This window comes from Kogia breviceps, chromosome 3 (genome assembly GCF_026419965.1).
Source record: "Kogia breviceps isolate mKogBre1 chromosome 3, mKogBre1 haplotype 1, whole genome shotgun sequence".
NCBI classification, from domain to species: Eukaryota; Metazoa; Chordata; class Mammalia; order Artiodactyla; family Physeteridae; genus Kogia; species Kogia breviceps.
Window position 1 is genome coordinate 86372237 of NC_081312.1, and position 27943 is coordinate 86400179.

Here is a 27943-nt window from a genome sequence, read left to right on the forward strand (position 1 = left end):
ATTGAAGTGTTGCTTCTAATGATTTTGGATTCCCCATGATTTAGGCCACTACCAAATTGAGGAATTAATTGCCAATGTAAGTCATCTTAAATGCCATTTGGAACAAGGTGGGATATAAATTTAAAATGTTGCCTCATCTAGTTATCTCCTTTTTTTAAATAAGGTTTTATTCTCTTTATATATATTATTATCTGTTCCATAATACCTATTATGTAATGTGTTAGCTTGCTGTGGTTTTGTATTGAATTAATGCAGAGCTAACTAATCTTAATTTTTTTATGGAAGTTAACCCTCTAGTCAGCCTACTGTTTATTATAATGTTTGACTCCTTAATTTTGGATTTTTATGGGGACTATGAATACCATGGTTAAATGTTAGAAAATTGTTTGATTTCTACCCTTTGTTTCTTGCCCTTCTTTTTCTTCTTTCCTGTAACCTGATCACCTCTCTCTCTCTTTCTCTCTCTCTCTCTCTCCCTCCCCCGCCCCACCACCCCCCGACTTGGGCTTTCTTTTTGCTATTTTATTCAGTTAGTACTAATGTTGACGACCAAAACTCAAAAAAGAAATTTTTAAAGTTACTGTGTTCATATCCTGATAATTGTTGTCTGTATTTATAGCAGCTTCTTAAGGGATATTTCAAATTCTTATTTCAAACATGCCATTTTTGAATGTGATATTTATCTGAAAAAAATGTAGTAGTTAAAGATTATTAAACTCTTCAAAACTGACAGTCAGGGGTAAATCTAACTTTCTAGATGGAGTTCTTAATTGCATTAAAATCTACCACAAATTTGCTTAAGCATTTTATTATGAAATCTAATTTCTTCCCAGAGGGGCTGTTAATTTTGTTATGCAGAAGAGTTCTGTTGCAAATCAGAACCATTTCTTTCTTACTGTAGACCAGAAACAACCCTGGCCTAGATGTCTTTTTATATAGCTATATTCCAATTATATTCAGCTGCTTGTAGATCTCAAAGCTAGGGAATGTTAATGGGCTATAAGAATAAACATACCAATTGGTAATCTGTGCAATTAAAGACATGAACTTTTAACTAAGGATCAGGTTGAGTTGAAACCAAAGAACAAAAATATTTTTCTAATGCTTTACAGAACAATTTTACATCTATTATCAACAGCCCTGTGACTTATTAAGTACTGTTATTATCTTAGTTTTACATATAAGGAAAAGATGCTCAGAGATGGAAGTTTGCATAAGGTTCTGTAGCTACTGAATGACAGGTCTAGGATTGGGATTCAAGTCAATTTACTCTAAATCTTGTGGCTTAAAAAAAAAACATTGTGTATACGTTCGCTTCCTCCAGATTAATTCCTCAGTGTCCCAATATATAGTAATACTAAGGTGTACTACCATAGTAATCTAAAATATTCCTTCTACAACAGATTGGAAGTCTCTTAGAACAGTGTTTCTCTTCCCTGGTTGGGCAGCTAAATGATCTATTGAATTTAAATAAAACCATATTTACAACAGAAGATTCCCAGGCTCCGTCCGATAAAAATTGAAGTAGAATATTCAGAATGTAGCCTGAAATACACATCTGTGTATTCAGAATCATCCAGGTCACTTTGGTGCTCAGTCAAGTTTAGGAAATATTACCTTTTAAAGCACTTAAGACCCTTGGAAGGAAGACAAAAACCATTGTTGTTTTTATTAGATACTCAGCGGCCTGACAATGCCCTTAAAAACAGGTGTCTTGAAGGGTTTTACAACTCAGTGGGAGAAGCTCCAGGGTAACATCATGTGGCAGGATCTTGAGCAAGCAGAAGGCATTATTACCTGGAGTAGAGGTGCTGAAAGAGACATGGAACTATCACAAGGATGAAGATATGACATGAACAGCATATAAAAATCACTGCTTTATAAACATGCAGAACATGTCAAAACTTCATGAAAAAGAAGTGCAGAGTTTTTTTCCCTAATCCATTTGAAAATAAATGTGACAATTCAAGTCAGCTTTTTGTACCTTTTCCCCTTGATATTGGAAGAACATCAAGCATCCAGTCCTCTTAAAGAGAGAAGGGTTTGATAACCAGTCTGATTCTTTGTTTATAAAACTATGCTTTAATTGAACCTCATTCACAATATCATGTTAAAACAGTTCGTTTGCATCTTATGCCCCTTATATCTAATTGAAGGAAGAATTCTCAGAAGTTGAAGGAATTTCAAATATTATTCATTAAGGTTGAGGAAGTTGGAGCATGTGTATATCCCTTGCTAGACCAAGAGCCCACAAGTCTGTCCCAACCCAGTGCTTCTGTGCTAAGACTCTCAGAAGCACAGTGTCTTATTATTTAGCGACACTAGAATTCCAGCCCTCCATCTTTGACCTGTTTTACAGTCTAACATCCTGATAAAAGCCTCACTTATCTTATATTACTTCTATTAATATTTCTGGTTACCTTTCTGATAAACTTATATGTTGTTTATTTTGCTTGGTTGCTATTACTCTGCTTCAGAATTTTGCCTGAGACCCATCTTATTAACAAAGAATACATGTAAATGGGTTTTTTTACTAAACAGAAATTATTTATAAATATTCATTTAAATAATGTGTATATCGGGGACTTCCCTGGTGGTCCAGTGGTAAAGAATCTGCCTTCCAATGCAGGGGATGCGGGTTCGATCCCTGGTCAGGGAACTAAGATCCCACATGCCGCGGGGCAATTAAGCACACATCACAACTACTGAGCTCGTGCGCCTCAGCTGGAGAACCCGTGTGCTGCAAACTACAGAGCCCACACACTCTGGAACCTGAGCGCCACAACTACAGAGCCCACGTGCCCTGCAGCCCGTGCTCCACAACTAGAGAAGAGAAAACCTGCATGCCACAACTAGCGAGAAGCCCGTGCACTGCAAGGAAAGCTCCCACATGCCACACGAAGATCCCGTGTGTTGCAACTAAGACCTGATGCAACCAAAAAAAAAAAAAGTAGCACTAAATAATGTGTATCCCACTTTGTTCCAGGAAGGATTTAACATGGCTTATTATTAACTAAATAGATTAATTAAACATATGTACCCTTTCTGTAGCCTTGATGATTAAGGTCTAAGATCCAATTCTAGGTTTGCCAAACATGAATCCTCACATGATCCTATTATGAAAGGAGCCACTGCTTTCCTAAAATCTCTCCTTTGCTTTTGCAATTTCAAAACTTCCTCATTAATGTATCATGTGGAATAAATCAGAAACCAATGTTATAGCCATATACTACTTTGTTTATAGAAAAGCAAAAACTAAATTGTGTGAGTGGAAACTTTACCTAGCCAAATAATCAGTAAGAAAAAGTTTTGTGTTTTTTGTAATAGCGACTTATAAGTCATCTTACTAAGTTCTTTTTCTTGCCATTTATACCAGTTTAAGTAGTAAATCCACGGTAAAATTCTGGCTTTGGCTGATTTTTAGCTATATCAGTTAATCTAAACATATGCTTTTATTTTTAAGAGGCTTGGATTTAGGATCATTGTTTTTTTTTTAAGGTGGAACAGTAAACTCTTAAATGAAAAAGTCCTAAATCAAACGATTTGTAACTGGTACCATTGTAGCCAAGGAACTCATTCATTGCCTTTCCTTCATGATGTTTGTTTCTTAAGAAACCTTTCTTTAAAAAAATTTTTTTATAATAACTTTTTAAAAATTTTATTTTTTTATTATTAGTTATCCATTTTATACATATTAGTGTATTAGTTATCCATTTTATACATATTAGTGTGTATATGTCAATCCCAATCTCCCAATTCATCACACCACCACCCCCCTCTGAAGAAACCTTTTTTAAAAAATTTAATGCACAATTCTAACTTTAAAAAACAGATCAGCTGAAACTACTACAGTTTAAGTAAGTGAGCAACTGAGGTCTAAGTACTGCCCACTCAGCCTTCTTTCTCTTCCATCCCTCATCAACCTCTGAGATGCTTCCAAGGAACCATTAAGGCATCCCAGAGCACCTTTCCTAAGGAATTTTTTTCCTAGTGTCCATTAACCTCTTTTCTGGAGAGTGTCAGAGGCTAGGAGAACCTGAAAAATCAAATAATTACATTTTTTTTCAAGTAATTACATTTTATTACTTGCTAACTGCTCAGTGAAGATTTTGTGGCAGTAGTTTAACCTTTAAAAAAATGTTTTTAATGTCAGCGGGCTTACACAGTTCATCTTTTTCCTATGCTAGATTGTGATGGAGCATAGTGTAGATAATCTAGATCTAGCTGCATGTAGCTTTTATTCTAAGGGTGCTAGGGCATCCCTAAGGTAACAAGCACTAATAATGTCATTTCTCCCTCTCCTGCTTTTTGGTATCTCTCTACACTCCTGACCCTTATATAGGACAAAGAACTTTGAGTCTAGTAAAACCTATAAGGCAACATGGGGAGACGTTGGAGACAACTCTCCTAGCAATGTAGTATCTAAGCAGCCAGGCCGAGTGACAAATGGTCAGCCTCAGCAAGCAACCACAGGAGCAGCCAGTGGCGGATACATTAAACGGTATGCCAGCTCTTCCCGATATTTTTATTCTTTTCCTAAATGAATGGCTCTCTCTGGAGACTGGGTGTAATTATGCATGAACCCCAACTTATTAATTAGAAATAGCATTTATTCCTTTTGGGGGGGATTTTTTTTTAATTTTTGGATTTTTCTTTTTTTGGCCACACGGCATGTGGATCTTAGTTCCCCAACCAGGGATCGAACCCATGCCTCCTGCAGTGGAAGCGGGGAGTCTTAACCACTGGACCACCAGTGAAGTCCCTTATTCCATTTTAATATTTGCCTTCTGACAAAATTGTGACTGGGATTGTTGACATTCAAGGATGGATTAACTTTTCTTTGTAAAGTACTTTCCAAATTATTCAAGTAATCATGCTTTACTTCTGTAAATAAGAAGATGTGTTTTAAAATGTATCATCTAGAGTAGGAGTCGACCATATCCCTATAAGGATATCTGTAAAGGGTCAGATAGTAAATATTTCACACTTTACAGGCCATACAGTCTCAGTCACAACTACTCAACTGCTCAACTCTGTTGTAGGGTAAGAGCAGCCATAAACAATATATAAACAAATGAGCATGGCTGTGTTCAAATAAAACCTTATTTATAAATTCAGAAGGCAGGCCAGATTTGGCTTTGGGCCAGGATTTTGCAACCCTTATTTTAGAGCAGTAGTTCTTTAGACCTAAGCATGCATCAGAATCACCTGGGAGGTTTATTAAAACACAGATCGCTGGGGTTCCTTCCAGTCTCTGATTCAGGAGATCTGGAGTGGAGTGTGAGAATTAGCATATTTTCATGTCTAACAAGTTCCCAGGTTATGCTGGGAATTATACTTTGAAAAACCACTATCCTAAAGTTATTTCTTAATCTTAAATGGCTTTAAGATGTGCTCTCTTGGATTAGTCTTTCCATTTTTACTATGGAATGTTTCCCAAGAATGGTAACCTGCATCTGTTGGGTTTAACACTTGCTGAGGTCATTTTGGTTACTTAGTTTTATAAAAACTAAATCCAGACTCACTCCATTTCTAATTCACCCAAAAGTACTGAATTAACTATCTTTTTGTGATAGTATAACAAATGACGCCAGGGAAGACGAAATGGAAGAGAACCTGACTCAAGTGGGCAGTATCCTAGGAAATCTAAAAAACATGGCCCTGGACATAGGCAATGAGATTGAGGCTCAAAATCGACAAATAGAACGGATCACAGAAAAGGTAAGAGCTTTTTAGTGCCACTGGAAAATGAGACATCCAGTACAGTGTTTAGTAATAGACATCTGTGCTAGATGCTCTGGGGGAGAGCAATAGGGATAAGATCCTGTCCTCACAGGGCTTGCAGTTTTGATGAGTTCTAACACATTGAAAAACAATAGTCAAGTCCTCCTATCTCTTACTCAATTGGTTCATTTTGAAACCAAGACCTTGGGACCAAGTGGTTTTATTTAAAATTTCACACATGAAGCTCACAATCTCCTCTAACCTTTCTGTGAGCTGTCGGGGGTTTTTTTGTTTTTCCCCTGAAAGAGCGAGTTAGCTTTTAGAATTTTATTTTGTTAACTAATAACAAATTAGTAAGTTCCTGAAACCTCACCTCATGAGTCAGTAGGTAAAAGTCAGTTCTGCAGAATGGTTCTCGTGGGGTGGACACACAAAAACAAGAGTAACAGAAAAGTGTGGTTGCTATTTTTTACTTCATACGATATAAAATATACTGAAATTAAATTGTGTTCTGTGTTTGGTTGTGTCACATCTAAAAGCTGTTATTTATTGTTACTTCATTAAAATCTCGGTACTTTAAAGGTTGGGGTAAGTTTTTCAGCTTGGCTTTCTGTTGAATCACTTATGGTGGATTTCATTGAGGCAAACAATGGTTCATAAGATGTTTTCAATGCTGTTATGTGGGTTTAGGCTACATATTACCAATCATTTTAATTTACATATTGATGTGGATGGTGATACATCTGTTCCACAGATCTTGGGGTAGGTTATTTCAGTCTCTGGGTGAGATCTAGGGTAGCTCCAGATGAGATTCTATGATTCAATTCAGGGGACTCCCACAACAAGGTCCAGATCTATAGCAGAGAAGAGCATTATATTTTCACTGCATCTACATGCCATTAATTATAAGATGCATCCTAGTTTCAGACATGTTAAACTATGAAAAAAAATGTTACAGAACTCATGAAATACTGGCAAGTTCTTCTGTTATATCTGTCATGTTTATACACCCAGGTTTTTCCAAATGAATTTGATATTCTGTCACTTCTTGCTCAAAATGAGTTTTGTAATGTGGCTTCGACTATTTCCTGAATTTTCTCATTGTGTCAGTTACTCTAAGTACATGAAATTTAACGTTTATTAGAGCAGCTTACCTTGTGAAGTAATGCTGGTATATTTTTCTTTTTTCCAGGCTGACACCAACAAAGATCGTATTGACAATGCCAATGCCAGGGCAAAGAAACTCATTGACAGCTAAAGCTACTGCTGTACTTCTTTATCATTTATTCACTTCCCTAGCTCCTCCTTTAAAAATCATTACCTTTCCAGAGTTTGAAATTTTGGTTCCACACTCTTCTAATTGGGAGATGATGTGAAAGAAGATCTAGGAGTAACAGCCCCCCCTATTCTTTTATTTTCTCTTTTTCCCTTGAGGGTAGACTGTGGCTTAGTTTTTCTTCTAGTACTTTCTTTCTCAGTCTATACTCTTAGGTTGGTTTTCATACATCATATATAGTGTTATTTTTCATTCTCTCCATTTACTTAGCAGTTCTTCTGCTTTCAAACTTTGGAAGCATTGCCAAAGACAGCCATGTAAAAGGCTGGGGGCAGTAGGGGCAGGCACAAGGAGGAGAGGCAAGAGATAAGAGGTTGTTGCCTCAGTAAAACCTGCAGACCCTAAAGCCAAAAGTTGCATAACCACAGTGAAGATCTAGTTGGGTTTAATTTCTGTTTAAGTTGCAGTGTTTGCCAATTTAGGCCAATGCTTGGTTTTGGAGCCTGTATACACAATATTTTTGTTATACATCACAACTTTGCAACCTCTGCTTCAAAAAACAGAATGAGTTTTCTTAAAGTGAGCTTAATTTCTGAACTCTTGGTGGTTCATCTATGTACATAGATTCTATGATCCCATTTCATATTGCACCATATAGGAACACATGGTATAAATGAATGGCTTTTTATTTTCATATTATTAATAGTATCATGGTCCCATTACAGGCCTGTTAACCTCATAAATTTGTCATTAGTCTTTGAAGAAAAAATATGTAAATATGTATATATAATATGAGAAGTTCTCTCTACAGCAGGGCTTAAAATTTTTTGGAAAAGTTTGACAAAGTATATCACATGAATTCAGATTTACCTCAATGCCAAGAATTATGTTTAGATAGGAAAAAAGAAACTTGTTTTGATCTCAGGTAGAAAATAGTTAGATTGCTTTGAGTTTTATGTAGCTTTAAACTTTTTTAAAAACTAGAATTTATTCTGTTTAACTAAAAATGATTTAGAAAATTATGTCTTTGGTTTACTTGTTGATGATTGCACTATGATTCTCTTAGCCTTTTGTATTCAACTTCCAGAATCACATTTGCTTAGATCCTGAACAGTGTTATAAGAATCTGATTGGTATTTGTCACCTTTATTTAAAAACTAGCTTCTGCACACTTCAAAGCTATTAATGTCGATTGGTTTGACCAATAACCACTGTTTGATCCTTACAATTAAATTTTGTAACTAACTAATGGAACTGTTTTTTCAAATAAGTGATGTGCTTCTGTGAGTACTTTTTCGGGGGTGGAAGGCAATAATTTTGTCAGCTCTTATTTGGCAAACTGAATAGAGCAAAGATCCATAAATCAAAAGGCACTCCAACAAACAGCTGACTTTATTAGCACCTTTCCATTTTTATTGGAAATATAGGACTTTTCCCTGCTATGATTTGTCATGAGGTTCATTTTAATCATTACTAGTCTTATTCATTTGAGCTTAAATACATTAGTGACTGAAAGTGTTTATGAGTGAAAACTGCAACCCACTTACTGGAGGAGATAGAGTTAACGTGGGAACTTTCAAAGGCTGAAAAGGAAAATATTTATAGTGAGATTTAATTAGGCCCTCAGTAATAGAAATGCCACATGCCAAAAAGGAGTAGTTTGGCAGGTGGTAGTAAATGTGTACAATAAGAAGGTATAAAACACTGGGGGCTGTTCTATACTTAAATGTCCTTCCTAAAAGCATTAAAAAAAATTTTTTAACACTATTATGGCTAAAGGAAATAGTTCTGAAGATACCAGTATGCTGTTCCAACAGTATAATTGGTTAGAAGTGTGAGCTAAGGCACCATATTGTCTGGATTTATACTCTAGTTCTGCCACTTGCTAGCTGAATGACTATAAAACCATTTCTGTGCCTCAGTTTCCTTGTGCATAAAGTGGGATTAATGATTCCTACCTCACAGAGTTGCTGTGAAGACTTAATGTGGTAATGCAGGTAAAGCACTTAGAGCAGTGCCCAGCAAATGTAAGAGCTTATTAAATGATAGCTCCTGTTCTCTCTAGAGTGGAGCTCTTTTTGAGTCAAGGATCTCTTCGTGAATTTGATGAAAGACAACACAGCCTATCTCTCCAGAGAAATAGACACACAAACACACACACGTGAATCATGCATAAATGGGTCTTGAAAGCCCATCCATGGATCCCAGGTTACATACTTTTTCAAAGCTTCTGCTATTGAGAAAAGAGGAATGAGGACCTAGAACTTAGGCTCATAATACACTAGAAATAGAAGCTGTTGACTTAAAAGTCTTCTCCTGTGACACTGTCTAGAAACTTGTTTCTATTACTTTTGAAAGGTAGTAACTGAGGTGGTTAGCATAAGCTCTGGAGTCTGACCATCTGTGTTCACATTTTGGTTCAATCATTTACTGGTTTTGTGACCTTGAGCATAAAACTGACCTATAATTAAGGAGTTAAACAGTATCCTCCACTGAACTTAATTTTTTTTTTAACAATAAGCTCCCTCTTCAGGTTTCCAGTCTTATAATGACAGTGATCTTTATCCCCTATAGTTATGCCTGTTTTTTTCTTCTTTCACAGTTTTAATTCATCCTTTGTTTACCACATTTCAACTCTAGATCTTTTCATGTCATATATGGATTAGGAATCTCCCCTTAACTTAAACTTCTACTTCCCAGACATGCTATACTCAATTGCTCTTAGAATTAGTTTCTTTAAACGCTATTCTTTAGGTTACTCTCTTACTAAAATCCTAAGTTATCCCAGTTACATTCCTAAGCATATTTATAGTTCTCAGGTTGATATTCAGGTTCCTTATTCTCTACTCATTTGTTTTTCATCCTAATGTAGTGTTTGCTCCAAGCCTTCCATTTCTGTACAACTTGCTAAATTCTATTTTAATGTTTTACAGGTGAAATGAATAGCACCATTTATTGAGTGCTTACTCTGTCATAGGCACTATTCTAAATGCTTTTATGTATCTTTTCACCAAATCCTCATAACATACATGAGAGGTAGGAGGTGTTCCCCATATTATGGATGTGAGTAAGTTGCTCAAATTCATAAAGCTAGTAAATGATGGGACTTTGGATTCAAATCAGGATCTTTCTGACTCCAAGGCCCATGTTCTTACTCAGTATACTACACTGACTTCTAACCAAGCTCTAAAAGAAGGTAGGTGATTTAGAGCTGGTGGCCACTAGAATCTCAGTCTCCAGACCTCAAGTCAACCTACTTTATTAGCTCATATTTAAGTCTAAATACTTTTGTACTATATCTTTGGGCATATTACTTTACTTAATCCCTGCCCTCAAGTAGCTCAGTCTAGCAAGAGGCAGATGAATACAGAATGTGAGAAATGCTGCCGTAACAGATGGAGCAGTTAATTCGGCTTAGACTTCTCAGGAAGGGGCTTAGACATAGAAAAGGAGCGTGTTAGTAAGAGAGGGCATTCTGACTGAGCAAACAATGTAAAGACAGTTAAAGGAGAGAGACATTGCACTGTGGGTTTAAGGAGCAGAATAACCTGGTAAGACTGGGCAAGTGAATGAGAGTGAAGAGAGGGTATCTGGAAATAAGGCTGTGTCCAAGTTGTGAAAGTTAGCCATCATAACGGGATTGTCATAAGGGTAGGGATTTTTAAAACTCCCATTAATAATTAAATGTCTTGGGACATTTAAGTTATTTAATTTATAAGTTCTGATTTATTAGATAAGTACTGATAAAATAGAGGAATGTTCAGTAGATCAATAAGATTAAGCATTAAACAAAGTTTATAAAAAACAAAACTCAATTGGTAATGTAAACTGGCACCCCCATCCCTCCCCAGTCGAGAAACAGAGAATAACGGGAAAAAGCGAACCCCTAGACCAGATTTAAGATCAGAGAGACTTTCCTCATATAAACACTAGGCTCTTGTGATCTTTTGACTTAATGGTTAAACTAGGTTTGTAAAATGAGAACAATACATGGTAAATAATAGCCCCTTGGCTAAGACAAAACATCAGAAAACAGCAGAGTTGTAGCTTTCTAAATGTCCATGCCAGTAACAGTCTGAAATAATCTACTTTTATAGCTTCAGTTTCTCTTAATAAGCATAGTTTCCAGTACCACAAAAATGTTTTATCAGTCACATGAAGGCATTTCAGTACTCTTGCAACCTGAACAAGAACATAAAACATTTCTTCCTTATCAGTTTACTTTCAAACAAAGGGCCATTTACAGGTTAAAGTTCCCCTGTTGCCTTACTTTAAAGGATTAACCTTTCTTCCAGCCATAGTTATTTAAAAATCTTTATTTAGTATATTCTCTCATTTGGAGAATAAATTTGATTAAACATAAGTTGTTGTAAAATACTGTAATAGTAGCTTTTTGATAGGTAATTTGATTATTAGAGTTGTAAATACAAAAAGATGACTAGAAATAAGAGACTGTTTCAGGAAAGCTTCAGGAAAATCTTGATTATTAAAACCCATGTATCTTACAAGTTTTGCATACAGTTTTAGCTCTTCAGAGCCCTCTATCAGTAAGGCACCTGCAATAGTAAAAAAAAAAAAAATTGCTACTGCAGCCTTGGGAACACCTCTTAGTGTTGTGTTGTTTCTTCTCTGACAAAGTACACTTTTAATCAAGAGTCATACCTTTATGTACATCCTAAATTCCAAGTATAAACATTGCAACTGAACTAATGGACTGGAGTAAAATCATAAATCCTTAGATTAACCATAGCAGCCTCTCATGAATTATTTGAATTTCATAAAAATATGAAGTGTTAACACAGGGTGGAATGGCAACTGATTTTCTGAAAGCTCGCACATTGAGACACATGAAATTTCAAGCTGTTGTGTGGAGCTATTCTGGTACCAGGCAGCATCCCCTCACTGTATACATAGCAACTAGCTACTGGGTTTCTCAAAGCCAAACAAATGATAGTTTTGAAGATCAACATTGTCCTTTGCCCTATCCATGACTCAAAATGGAGGACTCTTCCTGTGTTTGATTCCCTTTAGCTTATTTGAGATGACCCCTGGAAAGGAAAAAGATCATTGAGTGAAATATAACTTCCTGGAATATCACCTCCTCACTGCAGATATCCTTGACAACAACAGGAGCCTTTCATTCAGCCAGATTGCAACAGGTTCCAAGTCAGTGTCCTGTATGGTTCACATGTTCCTGGAGAACATCATGCAAACTTCTTCTTGGTGGCTGTGAATCTCTCCATGTACTGAAAATCATGAAAGAATACATGTGTTATTTTGCCCTGAGCAAATAACTAACTTATTGGTTATTTACGATTTTATGATTTTTTTTCCTTTAGGTTTTTATGGTCCTTCATTTCCTATAAAATCTACCTATTCTAGATGCAAATTTAAAGCACATGGTTTTGTGGGGTGTTTTTTTTTCCTTTATATCTTAATAGGACACCTATCAAAAGAAAAAGATGCTTTACAATAAGCTGTCTAGAGAAAAATATCATCTTGACACAATACCATTTGGCTGATTCTCAGAACCCACCTCCAAAATGGAGAACAAATCCTTATTGACATAAATGGATTATACATACATACTATACCTAGAAACACTCGTGTGAGTTACTTCACCTTTCTCTTCTCTGGAGCAGTGACTAGAAATTCAGAAGTACACTAATACTTACCTTATCATAGCCTTCCAGTTCTCGAAGTTTCTTTATTTCAAAAAGGTTGCCTTCTACAGCAAGCAGACAGATCTGGGAATCACTGAGGATGCTCTGTGGAAGCATACTGAGCTCAAGACAATTCTCCTCCAAACGAAGAACTTTAAGGCGAGGACAGCAAGATATCTTCACTGAGATCTGAGCTATCTATTGAACAATTTTAAAAAGGGATAATAGGAAAAAGTATAAGCACTGTAATGATTATTTTTTACTAAATTTAAAAATCTTTACTTGACTATTTGTCCTAGTTCTTTCTTCTACCACCTCCATTTTCTCACTACCCACTCATTCCAGAAGCCTCTTGTGTTATCCAGCTTCTGTTACTACTACACTTTTTTGGGACAAAAAAAAAAAAATCTTTTTTGAAGGTCACCAGTGGCTTTTTGGAAACAAATTTTTCTGATAATAAAAGCACTGTTCATTATAGAAAATTTGAGAATCATATGAGTTTAGAGAAAAAAGTTACCTGTAATCCATCACTAAACATTTTGGTACATTTACTGCCAATCTTTTATGTGTACACAGATGCCAACCACTTTACTGCCAAAGTCAAGGATTCGTTGCCCTCATTCCCTGTTGCATTTGACTGTGCTATCTATCCCTTTCTTGAAACTCCCACTTCTTGTACCTAAGTACTGTGTTTTTCTTCCTATCTTTTGAATTATTCCTGATTTTTGGCTTCCCTTCTTGTTTGTATGGACATTTCTCAAGCAGCAGTCCCTAATACTTAATATTCAATCTTTCTAAACTTTCTCCTAGAAAGCTCATTCATTCTTAAAGCTATCACTTCTTTTAAGCTATCTATCTACATTCATTTCTGCCCACCTCTATTCCACTCCTATGTCTCTGATTGTTGGTAAAACACATTGGATGTTTCACCATCATAACCCACTCAGCATGCCCATTCCCAATAGCACCACTCTTCTTTTAGGCTCTTGAGCTCAATACCAAGCAGTTATCTTTGATTCATTCAGCTCTTCTGCCCTTTAAATGCTCCAAGCCACCTAGTTATATTTACTATGCCTGGTATCATCTCAGACCATCACCTGGGACCTTGTTAAGACTGCAAATTCTCAGACCTGCAAATTCTCAGACCCTACCCCAGACCTACAAAATCAGAAACAATGAGTGTGGAGCCCAGTGATCTTTTAACCAGCTCTCCGGATTATTCTGATACACACTAAAACCTGAGAACAATTGATTTAAGGCAGCATAGGTGAATGTGGAGCAAGTGCTCAACTTGCTTAAGTTTTTTCCAGTATTTTTCCCCAAATATTCAGAACTGTTTTCCAAAAAGCTCAAGAACATACAAGAATATCCACTTTAAGGAAAAGATAAAGCCAGTCTCATCCAAGACTGACTGAATTTCATGATAACGTAAGGTCAGGACAATCTAGAACAGTTTTGTCCAATAAAACTTATTGCAACTAGTGGAACGTTCTATATCTGTGCTGTCCAATATGGTAGCCACTAGCCACATATGGCTGTATTGAGCCATACTTGAAATATGACCAGTGCAACCGAGGAACTGAATTTTTAAGTCTAATTTAAATGAATTTTAATGGCCATGTGGCTAGTGGCTACTGTAATGGACTCTGCAGATCTAGAAGCATAGATACTAGAAAAACTAAAGACTACCCAGTCTCACTATGATCAGTGTTTCATCATTTGTGCCTTATGTCTAGACCAAAGATTGTTTCTCCAGTCAGATACATGTTAATCAAAGAGTTTCTGAAGTTATGGAAATAAATTTCAAATACTGCAATTAAAGCTGTCCAACCATCTCCAAAAATCCTATCACTGACGGTTTTTCCGCAAAAGCGGGACACACACTTGACAAAGATGTCAGCAAAAGGACAACTGAATGAACTCTGATGTCCAACTCTGAGAACATATGAGTTTAAGCCTCTTTTCCACTCTATCTTCCTGACATAGCTCCTTGCTAGATGATTAGAGGTATATTTGAGGATGATCTGAAGAACTCAAGGTTTGTGAGACAGAGGTTTAACTTTTGAAATTACCTCACTGTGTTACCCATCCTACCCTCCAAAAAACACCTACACAACAAACACACCCAGTGTCTCAACTAACTTCACGGCACTTTGGGCTTTGAAATTAGTCCAGCCCATAGAATATACCTCTCTTCTAGCCTCTGATACCCCTCTCTATGATTACAGTTTAGAGAACAACTGTTTGTTCAGGAGACCGTAAACCCACATACATGCTGTAGAAAAAAACCCTGAAGCTCTAAACCTGGTTCTGGTTGAGGTTGAGTTCGATGACTTGCAGCTCCCGCACTGTGTCAGGTATGCTCCGAATTTGGTTCTTGGAGAGATCCACTACATCCAGGTGCCGAAGGTTACAAAGTTGGGATGGTAGTGCTCTCAGCTGGTTCCCAGAGAGGCTCAGCGTCTTAAGGGCAGATAGTTGCCCAAAAGTAGATGGAAGCTCTCTCAACTGATTGTTGTTTAGGCTTAGTGTCTCTAGTTTTTTCAGATTGCATAACTCATCAGGAAGGACAGCTGGCAAAGAAAAATTTAAAAACCTGAATCCAATACAGCTGAAAAACACCTTTGATGAAGTTTATAAAAACTATATGGCAGTCTGTTATGCCTCTTGTTAATATACATAGGCATTTCACATGTGCCATTTTTAAGTATTGCATTTTTACCAACATAGTCTTCAGAAGGTGAGGGTGCCATCAAAATTCAGGAAAGCATTATGTGTATAATAGGCTCCTTTTGTGAAGAGGCCACTGCACAATCCCACAGCAATTTTGTGGGATTTGGAAGGCCCTCTCCTTCCCATCCCATCCACCCTTCCAAATTAGCAGCAAAGTTAGCTCTGTTTACATTACACCCCAAAGATGGTCTCTTTCAAGTCCAAATTAACCTCCTACCAATCATTATACCAGGAGAGGAGGCTTATAGATGCAATTACAAGAGATAGGAAGCTTCAATGACTCTGACATTCTTCTGCATCTTGAGCTTCATAACAACAAAAATCAGCTCGTAAGAAAAAAAACACCCTTTTTTAAAAAGATTCTGATACATTTATTTGAAAACCAGTTTAATAACATTATAATCATACTCCACACTCTATTCCAAGAGAAAAACCACCCTTCTTAACAGCTGATAACTAGCAAAATTCCCAGGCGCAAAAGCCATACTCAGTTTGTTGTTGTTCAGGGACAGGCTCTTCAGCAGAGTGAACTTCCCTATAATCATAGGCGGTAGACTCTCGATCTTGTTGTTGGACAAGTCGATGGTCCTGAGATTGCTTGTCAGCTTCTGCAACTCTGAGGGGAACTGAAGAAAGGGGCTCTCAGCGCGGAGAATCCCTTACCTATTAACTTCACAGCCCGCCGTCCCTCTCCCTTTAAATTCCCTTGGTCGGATCCCCCCCAGTCTCACCTCCGTCAGCCCACGGTCCTTAAGCTGAAAAACACCAGTTTTCTGCGCGGTTTCCACATGAGCGCGGAGGGCACTGTTTCCCATCCTAGCGCCAAGGCTCAGGTCTCTGCGGGAAGGAAGAGCAGCTGTCACCACTCGGCCCGACACCCAACCACCCCGTCGGCCTCCAGCTAGGTCTCAAGCTCCAGCTGTCACCTCCTGCCGAACTCTGGATCTTGGGGGCCAGCTCAAGAGTGGCAAGGAAGAAAGGGAAGAACACCAGGCCCCGCTGTTTTTGCAGCTGTTCCAAGGCTAGACGCCGTTAGGAGCCTACAGAGGATCAGGGATCCCCGAACTCGCCTCCTACACCTTAGCTCACAGCCGGCTCCGCAATGAAACACACGGGACCCGCGCTCGCCTGGGATGCGCTCCCCAGGCTTCCGCCGGGGCGGAAACGGCCTGTGACGTCATCGAGCCGCGCGGTGCATTCCGCTCATTCTCCGCGCCACCCGGAAAGGCGGCTCCCAGCCATGGCTGCGGCGAGACCCTGGGACCCGGCGTCCGAGCCAAACGCTGCGGGGCTACTGCTGGGCCGTTTCGTAGCTTCGGGGTTGGTTACTCAGGTGCGTAGGGGGCGATGGCGTCATTAAGGGGGTGCCCACGTTGGCGACAGAAGATGGCTGTGAGGTGGGTGCTGGCTGCGGGAGTGGGTGGGACGGTGGGGGCCGATGGAGCTCTTTGTAGGCAGCAGAAGTGACTGGTCCGCGGTGGGTTTTGCAAAAGCGGGGCTCTAAGGAGATGGTGTTTCAGGTGTCTGGCAGGCGAGTTATCCCAGGTCAGTTCTTGGGCGGTAATAAAGACTAGTGTTACCCGCCTTTTTTCATCCAGTGATACTGCCTCTAGATTGTAATCGGTGGCGGGGTTGGGAAATAACGGGTAGGTAGTTAAAACATACGTTCCCAAAGAACGCTCGTTTGTGTGAAATATTGAAGCATTACGGGAGGCGCCGGGTACAGGAGAGCGCCAAGGGAAACACGCATCTTTAAAGGCCTGGGGGGAACAAAAAAGCATTGGTGAAAAAGACCCAAGAGACCTTGGAACATGATTGGAGGAAGGAATTAATTTTGAGAAGGAGAGAAGAGGGAGATTAGCCCAAGGGATGGTAGTTTAAGGTTCGGCGGGAAGAGCATGTTCATAGGCCAAAGGCAACAAGCCAACAGAGGGAGAAATTGAAGATGTGAGGGAATAATGGAATAGAAATGGCAGATGTGACAAGGGAATGGGAAAAGTGGGGTTGAGAGAAGGGAAAGAAATTTTGAGATAATGAGGAAGTTGAGGAATTTCACTAAAAAGGCAACTGAGAAAAATAGAAAAGGTAAAACCATCTACAGAGATTAGCACTATGCACATGATGAAAGATTTATGAAAAATAAACTTTTTATACCTAGAAGAGTCATTAGAGAATTATACTACCTACTTACAGTAATTTTAAGATGCAGAAACTAAGACCTGAGGAGACCAAGAAACGTGTCCAGGGCCACTCAACTAGTGAAGTAGAGTTAGATCCCAGAGCGCTTCCTTTTCTGACACATTATATCAACTCTAAAATGAACTGTAATAGATGATAGATACTGTAACACTATCTTGAAAGAGTTTAAACGTCTGTTGAAGGACTTTTCTAGATTACTTGAAGACCTAGTAGCCAGACCTTATGGATTTTGGGGGAAACGCGGGGTAGGAATGAATGCGTTGGAAAATAGGCAAAACATAACCACAGCACTCCCCAGTTCTCACCTTCCTCACTTCTCTCCTGTGTTTTCTTGCTGCCACATTGCCTAGCGCTCTCACCTGTATTGTCCAGTTCTGTAACAAAGTAATTTGGTAAATTCATACTGTAAGACATTTGGGGGCTTCCCTGGTGGCGCAGTGGTTTAGAGTCTGCCTGCCGATGCAGGGGACACGGGTTTGTGCCCCAGTCCGGGAGGATCCCACGTGCCTCAGAGCGGCTGGGCCCGTGAGCCATGGCTGCTGAGCCTGCACATCCAGAGCCTGTGCTCTGCAGCGGGAGAGGCTGCGGCAGTGAGAGGCCCGCGTACCACCCCACCCCCCTCAAAAAAGACATTTGGGGCTGAGAATTGGGCCTGGGGTTGTCTTTGGGAGGATCTTTGTGGTGTTCTTCATGTAACACTAGTTAGACAGATACCTGTTTTGCCAATCCATAGCTCCTTAAGACCTTCTTATAGGGACTTCCCTGCTGGTGCAGTGATTCAGGATCCGCCTGCCAATGCAGGGGACACGGGTTTGAACCTTGGTCCGGGAAGATCCCACATGCCATGGAACAACTAAACCCGTGAGCCACAACTACTGAGCCCAGTGGCCACAACTACTGAAGCCCGTGCACCTAGAGCCCATGCTCCACAACAAGAGAAGCCAGAGCAATGAGAAGTCTGCACACCCCAACGAAGAGTAGCCCCTGCTCACCGCAACTAGAGAAAGCCCGCGCACAGCAACAAAGACCCAACGCAGCCATAAATAAGTAAATAAATGTTTTTTTTAAAAGACTTCTTATAATCTAACTGCACAGCTAGGCACAGTGAGGAAACTTTGAATATTTGTAGCATGATTTTACTTTAAGCAAACTTTACATATAAAAAACCTATTTTTATTACAAGGATTTATCATTGATTCTTTCAAAATGATGTATTATATGATCCCTTTAAACAGTCCATCCCTTAAGTGCACATCCTCCCATGTGAATTAAAAATTGAGTGATGCTTAAAATTGTGATGTAGTATGATGCAACTCTTATAGAAAATATTGTTTCAGCTTTGTTCTTTTTAAAAAAATATTCATTTTTTAGGCTCCCCTGGGTCTTAGTTGCAGCGCACAGGATCTTTAGTTGAGGCATGCAAACTCTTAGTTGTGGCATGCATGCAGGATCTAGTTCCTTGACCAGGGATCAAACCCAGGCCCCCTGCATTGGGAGCATGAAGTCTTACCCACTGGACCACCAGGGGAGTCCCAGTTACTGAGCATTTATAATGTTTAGTTCTTTCTGTCTGGAATACCTTTTCCTTCCCATCCATCATGAGCTTGTTAAGGGCAGAGAGCTTGTTTCATTCATCCTTGAATCTTCTATTGCCTAACTCAATAAATGTTATAAAATTGATTATCATCAGTCAGCAAACGTTTGCTATGAAGGGCCAGAGAATAAGTATTTGAGGCTTTTAGGTCCATAAGGTCACAACTAGGCTGTTGTAGTATGAAAACAACATGAGATAATAAGTAAATGAATGAGTGGCGTTGAGTTTAAATAAAACTTTATTTCTGGACCCTAAAATTTGAATTTCATATAATTTTCATGTGTCACAATGTTTTTCTTTTGAATTTTTTCTCCAGCAATTAAGTAATATAAAGACCATTCTTAGCCCTTAAGCTATACAAAAACAGGCAATGGGTGCATTTAGTTCATAGGCCGTAGCTTCCCAATCCCTGGCCTATATGATATCTGAAGTTCTTTCCTGTGCTAACATTCTAGAAAAGAAAAGGAGGATAGAAAAAATTATGGATGAAGCCAAGGGATGAACAAGGTAATATTCTTATTCTGAGATAACCTGCAATTTAAGAAAGCAGTATAATATAGAATGAAAGGATAAAAAGGAGGTGGGGGGGTAGGCTTTTTAAAGGAATAATTATGCCTGGACAAAACATTCCTTTATCTAAGAGAGGGAGAATGCAGAAAGAGACAGTATGAATGACTTGTAACCAACAGAGGTCATTTAATGAATCAGGTGAATGATTCCCATAGCCCAGGAAGTGTTTAATTTTAGCCCCAGGAAGGTCTGAGAGACTAGGTCATTTGTGTAGAAGTGATTCTCCAACAATTTCAACTTTAGAATTTTTTGGTAAGCTATCAGCAATGCCAGTCTATTGTGCACGATGCCTTAAGAAATAGTACAAAGTGATTTTCTTCTTTGTTTTTCTTATTTTTAAAATATTAATATTTGGGCAAAAGATTTGTGATGGTGGAGGTTTTAAGAAACAGGAAATATACATTGCACTGTCCTACTCTGTATTTCATTTTTCAGGGGCAGCGTTGTACATAATATATCCTCATATTTCATGTGGGCGTGCTATTCCAACACACACATAAACTCTGACATATTGCTGCTTTCTCTGTTCACTTACCAATAGGAGATGTTAAATATATCTAAGAAATCAACTTCTTGCTTTGTGAACTTCTCCAGACTACAGCAGATCACAGATATTCAAGCTGAAATCTACCAGGTAAATTATGTTGGAGTTTTTACTTCTACCTCTAGTATGGAAAAAAATCTTAACTGGCTCCAACAGTAATCCTCTTGCACGCAGAACAGTATCTAGCACATAGTCGTATAGGCTTTTCTTTGCAGTAGTTAATAATAGTAGTAATGGTCATAGTAGTAGTTAGGAGTAGTTAGGAGTAGTAGCAGTAGCAGCAACAGGGCTTGAACACCAAAATGAAAAGATTCAGTAAATCCCTGGGCTCTCATAACAAATCATCCTCCTGGTCCCCTTAAATATTCCTGAGTTAAAGACTGTCCATTTTTATCAAAGCCTTTACTTCAGGCTAGTTTCTGCATGAGCTAAGTGTTTTTTTGTTTCTAATGTAGAAAAACCTGGAAATTGAACTCCTAAGACTAGAAAAAGATGCAGCAGATGTTGTCCATCCTTCCTTTTTGGGTAAGTGGTTTAGTTAAATGAGTAATCATTGAAATTTCAACTTTTTCTTAGATTACTTTAAATAAGCACTAGGCTATAAAATTATGATAATTTTTCCAGGTATTGCCCCAAAGCTAACAAAGTCAGTAGAGCTTAAAAGACAAAGGCTGAAGATCTTTCCAGATGAAAGGATCCGAAAGGGACATGACAGCTAAAGCACAATGTAGTCATGGATTGAATATATGATTAGAAAAAAATTTTTTGATATAAATGACATTATTGGGATATTTGGTGATGTTGAAATATAGGCTGTATTAAATAGTGGTAGTTTTGTACTAATGTTAAATTATCTGAATTTGATACTTGTAGTATAGTTATATAAGAGAATGTTCCTATTTTGGGAAATACATGCTGAAGTTTTAGGAGTAAAAGGTCATGACATCTGCAACTTACTCTCAAATTGGTTAGCAAAAATATATGTATGGGCATTAGAGAAGAAGGGGACAAAAAGAAAACATAGCCAAATGTTAGTTGATGAGTCTAGGTGAAATATATATGAGAGTTCAATCAATGAGCTATTCTTGAAACTTTTAAGTTTGAAATTTTTTCTAAATAAAAATTTAAAAGAAGAGACAACTGACAGCCATTAAGTGAATTCTGGGGAAAATATTAAAATAAAAGTAGCTTATAAGACAAATGTTTGTTTTTTAATGCTCTAATATAGAATATTAGAGACAGACACTTTATGTGAAGAATATGGCTCTGGCTATAAAAACTGAACTAGGAGTAGAATTGGGAAACAAGGAATTTAGCACTAGATTGGGTTGTCAGGAAAAGTAAGAGAAAATAGTTGAAAATGAAACTGGTATTGGTATTAAAGACAGCAAAGGGGAGATATTTAGGAGAGAAATGGGATTAATTTTTGACCATTGATAGTATTAGTGACTTCAAAACTTGTCCTACTGCTAATTATAATTACTGTTTCTGGTTTGTGTAGTTCAGAAGTGTCATACTCTGCAAAGTATGAATAATCACTTGGAAGCGGTGCTAAAAGAAAAGCGATCCCTCAGGCAAAGACTTTTGAAACCCATGTGCCAAGAAAACTTGCCTATTGAAGCTGTTTATCACAGGTTAGACTGAAAAGTAGACGTTAACAGTCACACATGTTCCCTGAGGGTAGTTTTTGTTTAGACTAGTAGTTACTTCATAGCATAATTCATTAAATGGTATATGAGTGATAGTATCTATTAACATTATTATTAATGCTGATACATTAAACCAGAAAGAACATCCTTTACTTTTAAAGAATTGTAGCAATGATGAAGAGAAAGACATTCCTTTTGCCCATTGTGTCTTAGGAATTATAAATAATGACTTTAATGAAAAAAATTAGATCCATAACATATAGTAAGGTGGATAAAAATCATTTTTATTATGTATAGACAGCTTTCTGTGATGTAAATTTATTGTTGCATTAATGTTGCCTCTATATAAAAATTCTGTTGGGAGAGTTTAAGCAGGGACAGATGAAAACAGTGTCAAGTAAAAGAAAAATAACAGTTCTGATCTCACCTCTGCTGTTTATATGCCTCAAAGCCTTGGGCAAATGATTTAAGTTTTTGCCTTAGTTTCCCAATCCATAGAATGGGGATGCTTTCTATTGCTCTCTTTCTCATAGGAGTATGGAAAGTATCAAATTGAAGGTATAGGTTATTATTAATAATAAATAACAATAAAATTAAAAAGCAGTCATCTGGGGATCTGATTGCTAACTTTCTCCACCAGTGCCTCACTAACTGACCCTGAGCAAATCAATATTTCCTCTAAGTGTCAGATCTTTTATCTTGCAGTAAAATAATAAATATACAAATCCCATTCTTGTGGATATATTCAGTGTATATTCAGTGTAGTTAAATATTATTAATGTGTATATTATACATTATATATATCAGAAGAACTGAATAATAGTTTTAAGGCATTTTGCAAATACAAAGATTCAAAGTAGTTTCATATGTAGGCTATTTCAGTGAAGTACATTTATCCTTATTGTCTTCACCCTTCACCAAGAATGAGTAGATTGAAATGGAATGAGGTTTTACCTAGAGAAATTTTTTTTTAAGTTCTTCACTCTTTTTTTAAAATTTATTTTTTAAAGTTTTTAAAATTTTTATTTTTGGCTGCATTGGGTCTTCATTGCTGCGCACAGGCTTTCTCAAGTTGCAGTGAGCAGGGGCTACTCTTCGTTGTGGTGCGTGGGCTTCTCATTGCGGTGGCTTCTCTTGTTGCAGAGCATGGGCTCTAGGCGTGCAGGCTTCAGTAGTTGTGGCACGCAGTCTCAGTAGTTTGTGGCCCATGAGCTTAGTTGCTCTGTGGCATGTGGGATCTTCCCAGACCAGGGATCAAACCTGTGTCCCCTGCACTGGCAGGCAGATTCTTAACCACTGCACCGAAGTCCCAATTTTTTACTTATATGAGAAAATTATTAACATTGATGTTTGTCTAACATTAGATTGGGTTACAGATATGCTTAGTGTTGTCTCTTTCTGTTTTTGTTTTTGGATGAAAAGTTAATTCCTGTTTAAAGTGAAAGAGAAGAACCTTTTTTTATCACTGATATTTCCATGAATGCAGAAAGGTTATTAATGGCTCATTGGGTGGATTGTAATTCTCTTAATTTCATATTAAAAGTCCTAATTAAAGGAAAAAAAGAGAACACAAAATACCTGAACTAAAAAAAAAAAAAGAAGAGTTGACTTTTTTTCTCCCTCCTTCAGATACATGGTGCATTTGCTGGAGTTGGCAGTAACTTTCATTGAGAGATTAGAAGATCATCTTGAAATAATTAGAAATATCCCTCATTTAGATGAAAATCTAAAGAAAATGGTGAGTATTACCAGTAGCATTTAAGTACCTCATCAACTCCTTTCACATTGCTTTTAGCTATCTTTAGTTCTTTTATACTAGAATCTCAAATGTGTGATCTCCTTATTTAACTTTTATTGTTGGCTAATATTATGAGCAAATTACTTTTTTTTAATCAAGATGCCTTTTCTTCATTTAGAAGTCATTTTACATTGTTTTATTCCAATATTTAATAAATATGTGTTATCTTCATTGTGCAAGGGACTATGCTATAGGTATCATGAGAGATAAACAGATATGACCAATCCCTACCCTCAAATTCTCAAGGTTTGGTGAGAGAAAGTATAAGATACTCTCTATTTTATAGTATTATATTTGCACAATGAGTGCAGCAGAGAATTATAAAGAAGATGCTATCTTTTAAGCACAGAGAATGGGGTGATTACTTTCACTTTAGGGAGATTGGGAATAGGATAGGAAGTAGGAATACTTGAATAAAGTTTTAAGTAGGAGTTAGTAGCAAGCTCCATCTTGAAGAATCAGTGAAAACTGGATGTGCATCAGAAAGAATAGTTCAGCCAAAAGTAGCAATGTGAGGAAAGCCATGAAAATTAGAGAGCACAGGTAGTTTGAGGGAAGAGTGGTACTCCACTTTGGCTGATGCTTCAAGGTATTGAGAGGGAGATTGACTTGGGGTTAGTATATGGAATATTTTGAAAACCAGACTAAGAAGTTTAGACTTCGTCTGAGTACTGGGGAATCATTGGATGTTTTTTTCTTTTGTTTTTTAGAGAAGGGCACAGAGGGTTGACTTGAGCAGGGCTGTACCTTAATCATGGAGAAAATATTGGATAAAGTAGACTGAGGCTTGTCACTCACAGTATGGGCAGAGCATCAACATCACTTGGAAGCTTGCTAGAAATGCAGAATTGCAGACTTCATTCACTTTAGACCTTCAGAATCTGAATCTACATTTTAACAAGTTCCTCAGGTGATTCCTATGCACATTAAAGTTTGATGAGCTGTGGGTTAGAGGACTAGACAGAGGAACTTGGAGAATAAATACAGTCATTCAGATAAAAGATTTAAAGCATAGGAATACAAAGGATTGTGTAGATTTTTAGATTTTGGAGGTCAAATTTCTAGCACGTGGCTACTATTTGGACAAGGGACACATCCAAAGAATGAAGTTTCTAGCCTTGGTGACTTGAGGATAAGTAGGATCAAGAGATTAAAGAAACCAATGAGTTTGTTTTTTGACATGTCTTGCAGAGATAGTAAATGTTCAGTCATGGTTTGTTGAACTGTGGTTAAATCGAGTTTGAGATATTGAATATGCATCTAGATGGAGATTTCCAGCAAACTGAAATGTAGGACTAAATTTTAGGAAGAAGATTAGGTTTGACAATATAGATTGAGGGTTATCTGCATTGAGGTGATCATTGAAGACAAAGAGATGAACTCACAAAGAAAAAGAACATGTAGGACAGCACAATTTTAAGGAGCCTTTGTATTAAGGGGCTGGAAAAGATCAGTTGTCAACTTTTGGTGTCATACTTATTTATGATATAGTAACGTTGTATTAATGACACATGATTTCTCTCCTGTTTTCCCCTTCTTTCAAATGTTATAGAGCACAGCTTTAGCAGAGATGGATATTTTGGTGGCTGAGACAGCAGAACTGGCAGAGAATATACTCAAGTGGCGAGAACAACAGAAGGAAATTTCCTCTTGTATCCCCAGAATATTAGCTGAAGAAAATTTTCTTCATAAATATGATGTTACAATGCCTCCTTAACCTTTTACTTGTAAAGTTAATGTTCAAACTATTAATGCAAAGTAATTATCAAGTTTTTATTTTTGTTTAATTATATGTAGTCATGTGAAGTCCATTTCTAGTCAATTATAACATGGGTATTTATAGACTTTGCCACTAGCAATACTGAAAGAGCCCTCTTTATATTGAAATACCAAGATTCTAAGTTCATTAAGACAAAACTGAATTTTCCTTTGTTTTTCATGTATTTTCATTCCACTTTTCAATAAAACTCAAATATAACTATGATAATTAATGTGAGTGCATTAACCATATCTTAGGCAGCAGACTTTATTATGTTGTTTTTTAAAAAAATGCTTGTTTCTGAGTTAGAAGAGTCTTGAGTCTGAAAGTATGTTGCTTATTCCTGTGAGATTGTCACTAAGTATGCAAAAAAGAGCAAAATAGCAGACCCGACCGCTATCCTTTGAAAGGCCTGCTTGTAAGGTTGGTCCTTGGCTAGCATCTGGGAACTTAGATTTCTAGGGTTCCTTCCACTCTCACTGATAAGAGTTGCTCGCTGTGACTAAGGCATTTGTACAGTGTGGTTTGTGCTGAACACCAGCTTTCTTCCTGGGAGTCTATAGAATTTTGGTATATGCTAGGCAGAAGGTACCTATATGACTAGCCTGCAATATAATAACCCTGGCACTGCATCTTTTATAAGCTTTTGTGGTAGACAACAGTTCACACATGTCACAACTCAGTTGCTGGGGGAATTAAGCACATCCTGTGGGACTCCACTGGCAGGGACTCTGGAAGATTGTGCCTGGTTTCCCCTGGACTTTGCCCCATACACCTTCCCCTTTGCTCTTTTGCTTTGTATGCTTTTGCTGTAGTAACTCATAGCCATGAGTATAGTCATATGCTGAGGCCTATGACTCTTCCAAGCATATCATCAAACCCAGGAGGTGGGGAGGGTGCTCTTGGGGACCCGACACAATAAGCAATTCCAGAGGGTGTTCACTGGCAGCCTTAGAAATAGGCAAGGAAGAAAAGTAGAGCAAAGCAAAGAAAAAGGCACATTATTGTAAAACTTATAGAGGTTTTACCTTATAAATTGCTCAGATATTTTATCTGAGATTATTATGCATATAAAAGGAACTGGTATACTAAGTCTCAGGATGCTTTCATTTATATCATTAGTACAACTACCCTTGGCTTATTTTCAGACTTGGGGGTCTCTTTCGCTTTAAAAAAAATTTTTTTTTAATTTAATTTTATTTATTTATTTTATTTTTGGCTGCATCAGGTCTTAGTTGTGGCATGCGGGATCTTTGTTGTGACGCCCAAGCTCTTTGTTGCGGCCTGTGGGCTTCTCTCTAGATGTGGTGTGCGGGTTTTCTCTGTCTAGTTGTGGCATGAGGGCTCCAGAGCACATGGGCTCTGGAGTTTGTGGCACACGGGCTCTCTAGTTGAGGCACGAGGGCTCAGTAGTTGTGGCACGCAGGCTCAGTTGCCCTGCGCCATGTGGGATCCTAGTTCCCCAACCAGGGATCAAACCTGCGTCCCCTGCACTGGAAGGTGGATTCTTTACCACTGGACCACCGGAAGTCCACTCTTCTGCTTTAAATGGCTGCTTCATTATTTTTATACTGTCCTATTCTCTGTATCACCGAAGTTCACTCATCCTTGTATTCATCACACGCTTAAAGGCAAGAAGACCTCAACATAGTGGATGAGTTAAGTAGTTGTTCATAAGGAAACAGGATCATTACCCAAAACCAGCCTGCTAAAAAAACATGTCTTGAAGCCTATTTTGCTGACCTTTGCAAATGGGATATAGAAGAGTGGTCATAATTTCTTGAACATTGCCTAGACTCTTTAAGCAAAACTTTTAGTTGTATTTCATTAGAAATTTGTTCAAGCCCAGCCTTGGTTTCAAACATCTTACTAAGCTTCTTCATGTATTGTCATACATATATATATGAGTATATGTATGTATATATATACATATATATATGTATATATATATATATTTTTTACATCACATGTCATAATTATATACCTGGTTGTTTTGGGTTTTATTTTTGCTTTTTTGACTTTTATGTCTTTTTCAAAATAAAAAAATAAACCTGTGATTTTTAACTAAAATTTTGTGGCTCTTGTCTGAATCCTATATGATTAAAAGGACAGATTCTTAATATTTAACATACACAGTTAAAGTGTAAGCATACAGGTTATCTGATTCACAAAAGCTTGAGGTAAGTTGAGACTGAGGTCTACTACAAAAAGAAAAGCTAATTTAGTCTGTGCTAGAGTCAATACGTGTACATCAGTTTTTTTTTTCCTCAGCTTCCAGATATGTGGATAATAAAAACAAAAATAACTCTGAATGTCTTTCTATTTAACACCAGAAGTTGTGTGAGATTTGTGAATTCACTTCCAGCACAATAATGATGCCACTTTATGAAGACTATTCTGAAGGAATTGAGATGCTACCTGGTTTTTCCAGCAT

General features: G+C 37.7%; 3 protein-coding genes across 13 annotated transcripts in view; 2 read left to right on the plus strand and 1 right to left on the minus strand.

Moving 5' to 3' along the window:
- The window catches only part of SNAP23 (synaptosome associated protein 23), a 36702-nt gene extending 28455 nt beyond the window's left edge, over positions 1–8247 (plus strand). For 3 of the 4 annotated variants that reach the window (XM_067029072.1, XM_067029074.1, XM_067029073.1), the window contains 3 exons: positions 4343–4501; positions 5577–5721; positions 6917–7791. In XM_067029072.1, the coding sequence (XP_066885173.1) occupies positions 4343–4501; positions 5577–5721; positions 6917–6982 (370 nt within the window). In that variant the 3' untranslated portion in view covers positions 6983–7791. Of the gene's footprint in view, positions 1–4342; positions 4502–5576; positions 5722–6916 lie in introns of all 4 variants that reach the window. The other variant, XM_059058087.2, reaches the window with a different exon arrangement.
- Positions 8248–10703: 2456 nt separating this feature from the next.
- Positions 10704–16678, minus strand: LRRC57 (leucine rich repeat containing 57). 3 transcript variants are annotated; one of them, XM_067029070.1, is made up of 6 exons: positions 16467–16678; positions 16128–16233; positions 15884–16022; positions 14968–15236; positions 12676–12861; positions 10704–12246 (listed from the first exon to the last, which is right to left on the minus strand). In XM_067029070.1, exons 2-6 carry the CDS (start codon positions 16209–16211, stop codon positions 12205–12207), a joined length of 720 nt encoding a protein of 239 aa, XP_066885171.1. In that variant the 5' UTR covers positions 16212–16233; positions 16467–16678; the 3' UTR covers positions 10704–12204. The 3 variants fall into 3 exon arrangements, with proteins under 3 accessions (XP_066885171.1, XP_058914064.1, XP_066885172.1); XM_059058081.2 differs by having other exon boundaries at positions 16323–16572; XM_067029071.1 differs by having other exon boundaries at positions 16476–16563.
- On the plus strand, positions 16598–25737 carry HAUS2 (HAUS augmin like complex subunit 2). 6 transcript variants are annotated; one of them, XM_067029075.1, is made up of 7 exons: positions 16712–16729; positions 19645–19696; positions 20301–20393; positions 20759–20828; positions 21805–21937; positions 23582–23690; positions 25303–25737. In XM_067029075.1, the coding sequence occupies exons 2-7, from the start codon at positions 19688–19690 to the stop codon at positions 25465–25467; spliced, it is 579 nt and encodes a 192-aa protein (XP_066885176.1). In that variant the 5' UTR covers positions 16712–16729; positions 19645–19687; the 3' UTR covers positions 25468–25737. The 6 variants fall into 6 exon arrangements, with proteins under 6 accessions (XP_058914061.1, XP_066885178.1, XP_066885180.1 ...); XM_067029076.1 differs by lacking the exon at positions 16712–16729 and adding an exon at positions 18461–18642; XM_059058078.2 differs by lacking the exon at positions 19645–19696 and having other exon boundaries at positions 16598–16729.
- Positions 25738–27943: the final 2206 nt, after the last annotated feature.